Source organism: Chrysochloris asiatica, unplaced genomic scaffold, assembly GCF_000296735.1.
Source record: "Chrysochloris asiatica unplaced genomic scaffold, ChrAsi1.0 scaffold00163, whole genome shotgun sequence".
Taxonomy (NCBI): domain Eukaryota; kingdom Metazoa; phylum Chordata; class Mammalia; order Afrosoricida; family Chrysochloridae; genus Chrysochloris; species Chrysochloris asiatica.
Window position 1 is genome coordinate 5,726,259 of NW_006408681.1, and position 10,022 is coordinate 5,736,280.

The following is a 10,022-nucleotide window of genomic DNA, read 5'->3' on the forward strand; positions in this document are numbered from 1 at the left end:
CTTTTACATATTGCTTTCCAGTTCTGCCAGCACATTTATTAAAGAGGTTGTTGAACCACTGAACTTTTGGTTAGCAGCCCAGTGCTTATTCTACAGTTTGAATAAATCATTAATTGCAATGGAATCTGAATCAAATTAAAATAGGTTGCCCAAGATAATGTTGTATATTATTTTGGATTAGAAGTCTGTGAAGGATTACCTATTACAAAAAGAAAAATGTTATATGCTTGACTCACATTAATGGACTATCACCAATTTATGCCACATTTAAGTCATATCTGTTGCCGTTACTTAAAACAGAAAAGTGTGTGTATGTGATGTACCATAGAAGGATGTGGTGCAGTGCAGTCTACTTGTTAGATGCCCCTGACATGTACTATATGCTTCCTGATGACTTCATGTCAGGAGTCCTGGTGTGGCCTTGTTGAGAAAACACTGGACTACTAACCACAAGGTCAGTGGTTCATATCTACTAGCTGCTCATTGAAAACCCTATATAGCTTTGCTATGCATTAGAACCAACTCCATGGCACTTAATAACAATGACAACAATGACCTTATGGGAGTTGTGGTGTGGTGCTGCAGGATAAGCACTGGACTGCTAACCACAAGGTTGGCATTCCAAATCCATTGCTGCTTCTTGGAAATTCTAGAAATGGGAACTGATTTAATAGCACTTAACAACAACAACAGTGACTTTATGATGATTAGTTTGGACTAAGAAAGCAAATTAAAAAAGAAGAGAGAAAGGAAGCTGAACATAAACAAATGGGAGAAAAAGGAAATTGATCAGGTTAAATAGCTGGTGAATTCCATCAAAGATTGCTCCAACCATTGCATTCTTAACTTGCTTATAGTTTATCTATTTAGTCTCATTATTCATCTAACATAGTTTTTGTAATTTGAAGATAATACCAGAACTTCAAACTGATCCATTATGGTTCAACGCCTTGTTGAGAATTTACATTTCCACTCCATATATTCTGAATCAGAATATATAGTTCAGCCAGATTGCCAGGTGATGCTTACAGATCCTCAGGTAGTTGTTATGCATTAATAAGACCCTTATGAGCTCCTGCTGTAGCTTATGTAGATTATGATTCAGTGTATCTGGGGTGGAAGCACACATTCTCAGTAGGAGGTTGGACTAGAATGAAGTATTTCCATGCCCTGGATAACACATACTTTGAAACACGCACACATAACCTGCCATTGAGTTATTCTGACACATAGTGGCCCTATGGGTTATAGCAGACTGCCTCATCTTTCTCCTGCGGTTCAGTTAGTGGGGTGAATTGAACCGACAGTTTTTTGGTTAGCAGTTGTGCGCTTAGCCATTGCACCACCAGGGCTCTTTAGCCAACCAGAACAAAAGTCATTTTAGAAGCAAAATATATTTTATATCCTCTGAAGTAAAAATAAAACTCACAGCAAAGCTTTCAATACTTTTCATAACCTTATTTTTTCAACATTTTCTTATGAAACTGTGCTCTTTTTGGTGCTGTATACCATGAGGTAAGGAACTCTGGTAGCATAGTGGTTATGAATCAGGCTACGAACTGCAAGTTCGGCAGTTCGAAACTACCAGCTATTCCGTAGGAGAAAGATGAGGCTTTCTTCTCCTGTAAAGATTTACAGACTCGGAAACCCTGTACAGGGTCGCTATTAGTCAGAATCAAATCCATGGCACATAACCACCACCACCATACCATGAGGTGGTAGTTCTTAGGAGGAGGAAATACAGAGAACACAGAAAGTTGAATGCTTTGTTTTAGGATAACACACACACAAAGGCAGAGTCAGAATGCAATGTCAGGGAATTAAGCTCTCTTGCCAGATAGTATGGTTTTGAAACTTTTATGGCATCCTGTGTCTGGGGAAAGAAAAAAACAAACTGGTTTAGGAGCTGATTGTTGTGTGTAAACTGTTTTGAGACCATAGGGGAAGCAAGCTTCTAGGTCCTGTTACGATTTTTGCTGAACATTTCTCTCGAAATCAGCAAAGCCTGTTTTATCCAATGTTACCCAAATTAGATTCCTGTACTTTTCTATTTCTATTTGAAGACTATGACAAAGTCCCTCTTCATTACAGTGTTTATTGAAGTTTATTGAAGTGAAAACTTGTATGTGGTTGTATGAAAGCCTAACAGACTTGAAGTGAAGGCTGTCAAGTTCAAGAATAGGTAGAGTGCATGTGGTCTTCCATACCATATCATTGTAGCATTTGTTGGGGAAGCCAGAAAATTTCATTTAGTTTCCTAGTCAAATAATTTATTTGACATTTTAAGATTTTTTCAGTCTCCTCTAAATAAGATAGAGGAATACTTTTCAGAAAAAAATGTGCAAAGTTACCAAAAACAGGTTATTTTCTTTTACCGTGTCTCATGATCTAAATATTTTTTTCTCACCTTTTTCTCTCTTCATTTTAGGGGGCTGCTGAAGTATCAGACTAATTTAGATACTCACCCTCCTGGCTGCATCAATCTTAACCGAACCCGCTACCAGAATATTCCCTTATCAGAAGACTTTCATGGACTTTTCCCTGGAGACTTTTCAAAACCAGATGAGCTTACCAGGAATAAATTTGTGAAGATTTGTGCTGAAGCCCCCAGATTCCAAGCTAATTTCCCACAGGTTGAGTTAATCCTAAATCCTAATTAGTCACAGAGTCTGTGTTTCCGTAATGATTGATCAAACTTGCATTTCTTTGTTTTTGAGACTATATAAAGTAATTATTTTTACAGAATGATAAGAATGTTTTTTTTGAATATTTGTGTTATACATTTTGGTGTCAAGTTGTTACAGACTCATAGTGACTAGGACAGAGCAGAGCCCCCCACAGGATTATTCAGGCTGAAGAATTTCTAGATTTAAGGAACCAGACTGCCACATCTCTCTCCCATGGAGTGGATTGATGAGTTGGAACATTTCAGTTAGCAGCTGAGTATTTAACTACTGCTCTACTGGAGCTCGTATTTGAATATTAGTTGGTTGGTTACGTGCCGTGGAGTTGGTTCCGACTCATAGCGACCCTGTACAGGGTTTCCGAAGCTGTAAATCTTTATGGTAACAGAAAGCCTCATCTTTGTCCCGCGGAACAGCTGGTAGTTTTGAACGGTTGACCTTTAGGTTTGCAGCCCAATTTGTAACCACTACGCTACCAGAGCTCCTTTGAGTATAATTACAGTAAAATTGGGCAGAAAAACAGAAGCGTAATGTTGACTTCCTCACAACCATTCTTCATATCAGCAAAAGGAAACCACAAATTGGGTTGTGAGAGCTCCACTGGTACACAAACACAAATTTTTTCAGAGGCTGTCTTTTCTCAAGTCCTTACTTTATAAATATATATATATAAATTTTCATCAACACAGGGAAATGTCCTTACCCAAAAACTAGATGTTGCTGGGCCTGATGGGCAGCACGTTCCTTGCATTTTCTCACTCCTTTCTTTTACTATTCACCATTCCACTTCCCTTTTGAAGTTCTGCTCATACTTTGGATTCAAAGTGCCTGAACTCTTCACTGGTGGCTCTTCTTAAAGCTAAAGTTTCTGCCTCTTAGGTTATTTGGGAAATACAAGCCCACTGTGGTTGGCCCATTAAATTGTTGTTGTTGTTGTTGAGTGCCATCGAGTCAGTTCCGACCCATAGCGACCCTGTACAGGGTTTCCGAGGGCCCATTAAATAGTTGTCAGTTTATTTTAAATCCTAAACATTTTCCCCCAGAAAATGGGATAAATGTTACCCCTGTTTTTATAGTTTAATGGTTTTATTTCAAAGACTTGTGTATTTTTTTTAGCAACAATATAGTAAAGCAAGACCCTGTCTCTGAATGAGTTCAAGATAAACAACCATCTGTGAACTGAAGTTGCCCGAGGCAACATAGAAACCTTGAGGCTTTTATGTAGTGTCCCTAAGGGAGAGTTTCTTCCCCTGACTTCCTGTGTGTACAGCCATGTTACCATGAAAAGATACTCCCTGGAGGTCATTCAAGCACTGTGGGAGAAAAAAACACTGTGAGAATAACCTTGGATTAGGAGTTGTAAAACCGAGTTTTATTTTCTGAATTTTTCCCTAACTCAAGTAATTTGTTTAAGTCATTAGAATCTCAACTCATTGTACATATAATGGCACTGTGGGTTAATGTGCTGGGCAACAAGGTTGGTTCGAGCTGTGTGGTTGGTGATTCAAGCTCAATTGCTGCTCCTTGGAAATCCTATAGAGTCATTATGAGTTGAAACTGACGGACTCAACAGCATTTAACAAGAAATGATAAGGACTCCAAGATTTGTTGTGCAGCCATTAGATCCATGCATGTTAAATGTACTTTATAAATGGTAAAGCATCCTATGAATGCAAGGGCTCTCTTTTTCAAATTTCTCCATGAAAATAATTAAATAAGGGCCCTAATCTTAACAACAACTCTTACCTATGCAAAATAGAGTTCTGAAATTAGTGGCTCTGGATTTCTATATTCAAAAGAGAAGAGGAGGGAGCCTAAATGTAGAATCAATCTGAGGATGAGTCTAGAATAAATGTGCTAGTCTTGTGTTTATTATTAATAATAATCTTTAAATTCCTCCTGTTAAGTGCCATCAAGTCAGTTCCAACTCATAGCGAGCCTGTATAGGGTTTCCGAGGAGTGGCTGGTGTATTTGAAACACCAGCTTGGAGGGTAACAGTCCAGTGCTTATCCTACACTGTCTTCTTAGAACTATTCTGTTCTTCACATAGTGCTGAATGCTAGACAGGGCAAGCATGAGACTCCTATTTTAGTCATGTTGCACTTGCTGTTTAAAGGTTGCTTGTCCCAAAGTTGCAAGCTTGCTATCTTGCAGAGCTTGCCCTGAGATGCCTACTCTTCAAATGCCAAACTGTTGGGCTAAATGCCATTGTATGAGGAAGAAACTTGATCTGTTTACATGGAAAGTGGCAGATCTAGGGCAACTATATGAATACAGTTTTAAAATGAGACCATTAAGATGTTGATTTTTGAGTGGAGGCTTCAAAGTAATGAGGGAGATAGAGTGTGCAATTATAGGAGAAAGATTAGTCATACAGAACAATACACTTCCCATAGTACTCAGTACTGTTCGTCTAGCACACCATCACAATTGTCATAGTTTATGAATTCTAAGTAATATCTCTGTTTATTATGTTAATGTTTAAAATTAACTTGCAAAAAATAATGTCTAGCATATTTATATATCTATATCTATATATATTATAATTAACGAAGTATCTAGGGACTTATTTTATTGATAAACATTGGATGTGTACATTTTTTTCTGGAATCATGTTCAGATTTATCTGTGCTTTCAATTGACTTCTTTTTAGAGAAATAGTATATACGCATTATATGTTTGCTCTGGTCACTGATGAAAGTATAATGTACATCTCTCTGTTAATGATAGTTATACTTGGGCACAGGTTTGATAGTAGGGTCTTGACATCAGTTTTCCTGTTCATTTTTATCTCTGTCTTATTTGAATGGGTGGCTGTGAGTACCCACTACTTTTTATTCTTTTATTTTTATTATTTAAGGTACAGATTGAAAATTTATTATGGAAATGTATGAAATAAGCAATTGTGCAGGTTCTAAAAATTCCTAAAATGAAACTATTTCTTAAAGTGCATCTTCAAAAATATCTCTGTTAGACTTGGATTTGGATTTCTGGCCCTTTGTGCCTATACTGTGCTGAAAGGCTTTACAGATGTATCCGGAGCAACAAGCCTGTCACAATCATCTCTGTCATAAGTCATCCTTCAGATGTCATGGAAATTCGAATGGTCAAAGAAAATTTTAAAGCAAGACCTGGTCAGGTGAGTCAGTGGTCCACAACTTTTCAAAATGTCCTTTATTAGTATAGAGTTTTTGAAAATGAGTAGACATAGCATCCTTAGAGTATTTGAGTTCATTCTTGGTCATTTAATAATTATCCTTTTGTTTCTTTTTAGTATATTATCCTACATTGTCCGAGTGTATCTGCATTAGAAAATCATCCATTTACCCTTACAATGGTAAGAAATTTGGTTTCTGCTTTAAAACATTTTTAGAATGAAATGTACTTTTTTTCTTTCTTTGTGTATTCCACCTCATTCTAAAAATTAGTCAAGGTTGTCACAATATCCTTAATGTTTAAGGAAGCCATTATTTCATACAGAAATATGATGATCTATTCTGAAATTTGCATTTATATTTACTTACTGTTACTTTGCAATTCAGAAGAGATAGATTTAAGTTTATTAGTTAAATCTTATTGATTCAAAATGCAGACATTTCCCTGGATATCTGCGCTTTGCCTTTTATGAAGTATATCATGTTCTCATATGTGTACAATTCTCTATGTGTATGATTCTCATATGTTCTTAGTGGTTTTCTGGGTTGCTATGGGTTGGAACCAACTTGATGACACTATATATAACAAATAACAACTTAGCATTTTTAAAGAAATTTTATTTAAGAAAAGAAGGGGGTATCTGAATTGAGGAGGATGCATTAGAAAATCCAGGCAGTTTTTTAGAAAAGGTAAAGTCCAATATAATTAGTATCCAGATAGTGTATAGAGGAGGTAATGGAAAATAAAATTGGAGAAATAAAATGCTGTGTACAGAGCCTTGGTGTGACACTATAGGGTAAGCACTGGACTGCTAATTGCCAGGTTGGCAGTTGAAACCCATGAGCCACTCCTCAGAAACCTGATACAGCATGGCTATGATTTGGAACCAACTCCGTAACACTTAATAAGAACAACAACAGCATGGGGGAGAAAGTGGAAAATAACTTGGAGACATAAAGTAAAATAAACTTGGTGTAAACAATGGAGATTCCAGCTAACTAACTGGCTCATGAAATATTTTTAACCAATTGTTGTTGCTAAGTGCTGTCTAGTAAGTTCCTCATAGCAACCTTTTATAGAGTTTCCCAGGAGCAGCTGGTGGGTTTGAACTACCCACTTTGTGGTTCTTAGTCTAGTGCTTATGCTACAGAGCCACACCGGGAGTCCTAATCAATTAGTATGTTCCTAATATATATTGTTGTTGTGAAATGCTGTCGAGTCGGTTCTGACCCATAGCGACCCTGTATAGGGTTTCCAAGAGAAGCTGGTGAGCTTGAACTGCCAACCTTGCAGTTCAAATGACTTTGCAGTCTGATGCATTAACCCACAGCACCACACCTTACTTAACAGCTATCTCATCTGACAATTTGCATATAAAACTACATAAAAATCTACTTAAATGACCATAAAGCTCAAGAAGGCAGCTTTGGTAGCATAGTGGTTATGAATCGGGCTGCTAACCTTAAGGTCGGCAGTTCGAAACTACCAGCTGTTCCGCAGGAGAAAGATGAAGCTTTCTGCTCCCGTAAAGATTTACAGACTTGGAAACCCTGTGCAGGGTCGCTATGAGTTGGAACCGACTCCATAGTACTTAACAACAACATAAAGCTCAAGAAGGACCAGGTGTTTTGAATGAGAGGCTATACCTCCCATCTAATCCCCAAATTTTTGTTTCTTTCATCTCACCCCTCTCCTTAATCTTGGATTCTAATGAAGTTAAAAATAAAGGAGAAAAATGGCTGGACACCAGAGCTTCGGACCAGCCAGTAACTTGCACTCCTGCTCTGTGTCCTTTCAGAATTCAGCCTAGGCCTGCAGACTCATAGTAGCCTCTCCATGTGAGAGGAACCACAGCTTTGGCCTTCAAGTTTGGGAGAAGGCAGCAGATTGCACAGGTAGAGGGCATAGACAGGACATGCGATGACCACTTCACCACATACCCTGAGATGTACTCATTGTGTGTGTGGGGGAAATAGCAGACAGTGGTCTTGAGTGGGTGGCATTTCCATGGAGAGTAAGAACTCTGCATGGGTTGGGGTAGGGTAGGTCTCCTACTGGCTGCAAATTCTGATCCAGTCAGCCGTTCCTACTGTGAATCTGCAGGTTGCTCCAGTCAAGGGTTCTATCCTTTGTACCTTCCAATTGATCAGTCATTAGGTTCAAAATGGCCCAAGATGACCTGCCCCCCTGAAGTACAGAAATCAAGATGCAGAGACAAGGGAGGGAGCAGTCCAGTTATGTCATCTCCAAAATGTTGCCTGGAGTCTGAGGCAACATTTCTCATAACTCTAATTTTCATATAGTGACCTGGTGTTTGTAGCCTAAGCATGTTGATAAGTGAGAAATGTGTGTATTGTTTTTAATAAATTTTATTATTTAATTCAATTTCTGATCTATGTAAAAATTGTACACAAAGTGGAGATAATTTACATCTACCCACTCCACAGTTTTCACTATTATCATTACCTTGTTTTGGTGCATTACATTTGTTATAATTGATAATCTGATTAAAGTCTTAGTTTGCATTAGTGTTCATTCACTCTTTGTGCTGTATAGTCTTCGGGCTTTAACAGATGCATAACAATATGTATATGCCATCATGGTCTCACACAAAATGAATTCACCTATCTGAAAATCATCCATGTTCTACTTTTTCATCCTCATCTTGTCCCATAAGCCCCTGGCTACCACTCATCTATGTACTGTCTCTATAGTGTTGCTATTCCCAGAACGCCATCTAGTTAGAACCATGCAGTGTGTAACCTTTTAAGATTGTCTTATTTCACTTAGTGATATGCATTTAAAGCTCCTTCATGTCTTTTTGCGGAGTCCTAGTATGGCTTTGTGGGTAATGTGCTGGAATACAGTCGGTTTAAACTGCAAGGTCAGTGGTTCAAACTCACCTGCTGCTCCTTAGAAACCCTATACAGAGTTACTATTGGTTGGAACTGACACAACGGCACTTAACAACAACAACATGTCTTTTTGTGACCTGATAGCTTATTTATTATGAATAATATTTTCGAGGTATACCAGTTTGGTATTTCTGTTTGCCTATCCAGTAAAGTATATCTTGGTTGCTTTCAATTCTTAGAAATTATTAATAATACTGCTGTACACATTCACGTGCTGATAATTGGGTGGACATAGGTTTTAAGCACATTTTAGTAAACACCAAGGAGTGTTCTTGCTGGACTGTAGGATACTGAGATAATGTTTAGCTTTGTAATAAACTGCCAGACTGTCTTCTAAAGTGACTGCCCTATTTGCATTGCCACTAGCAGTGAGTGAAAAATCCTGTTGTACCACTTCCTTGTTAGCATTTAGTGGTATTGTTTTGGATTTTAAGCAGTCATAGGTTTGTAGAAGGAACGTTGGTAGCGTAGTAGATTATGAACTAGGCTGCTAACCATATGGTCAGTAGTGTGGATCTGCAGGTTGCTCCAGTCAAGGGTTCTATCCTTTGTACCTTCCAATTGATCAGTCATTAGGTTGGGGTATACCTAGGGAGAGGTGCTTAAACACAAGCAAGGAGCATTCTTTAGTGGGTGCCAGTTCTTGGGGTGAGTCTCAGCAGTGAACTGTCAGTATGCAATACTCTCATAGCTGAGGGTGGGGGTAGGAAATAAATGCTTAATCTTGAAAACTGAAGCCCATGTTCGGAAGGAGAATGGAGAGTACCTGGGTAGTATACCACAGTTTCCATTACAGATGGCATATATATACTTTTTTTTAAATGTTACCTTTTGTGAGAGAATTCTATAATTTTAAAACTTGAAATTAAATTTGAGAGCATATAAATGCTACTGTACTTAATTCAGCTTGTTAGACTTCAAGTAAATTTTAGTCCGAATGTGTTTTTTTTTTTTTTTTGTAGTTGGGGGTTTAAACTGTACAGGGTTAAAGTCAGTTGAACAAAGTCAAAACTGATGACAAAGCTGGAACCAGAATCAAAGTTTTCTGATTCTTCTCTTTCATCAGACTTTCATTAACTTAAAATCTAAGTTAAAAATGGGAGCACGGTGCCTCCATTGGAGAAGAACAGGACTGTGTACCACAAGGTTGGCAGTTCTAGCCCACAAGCTGCTCTTTAGGAGAAAATCGAGAGTTTCTGCTCCCACATAGAATTACAGCCTCAGAAAGCCTATACAAGGTCGCTAAGAGTGGAACCGACTCGATGG

At 38.0% G+C, this 10,022-nt stretch overlaps 1 protein-coding gene across 3 annotated transcripts in view; it reads left to right on the plus strand.

The window, feature by feature from the left end:
* The window catches only part of NOX4 (NADPH oxidase 4), a 258,255-nt gene that overhangs the window by 110,288 nt on the left and 137,945 nt on the right, over positions 1-10,022 (plus strand). For all 3 annotated transcript variants that reach the window (XM_006871214.1, XM_006871213.1, XM_006871215.1), the window contains exons 9-11: positions 2,429-2,633; positions 5,660-5,824; positions 5,960-6,022. In XM_006871214.1, coding sequence (XP_006871276.1) covers positions 2,429-2,633; positions 5,660-5,824; positions 5,960-6,022 — 433 coding nt within the window. The remainder of the gene's footprint in view (positions 1-2,428; positions 2,634-5,659; positions 5,825-5,959; positions 6,023-10,022) is intronic.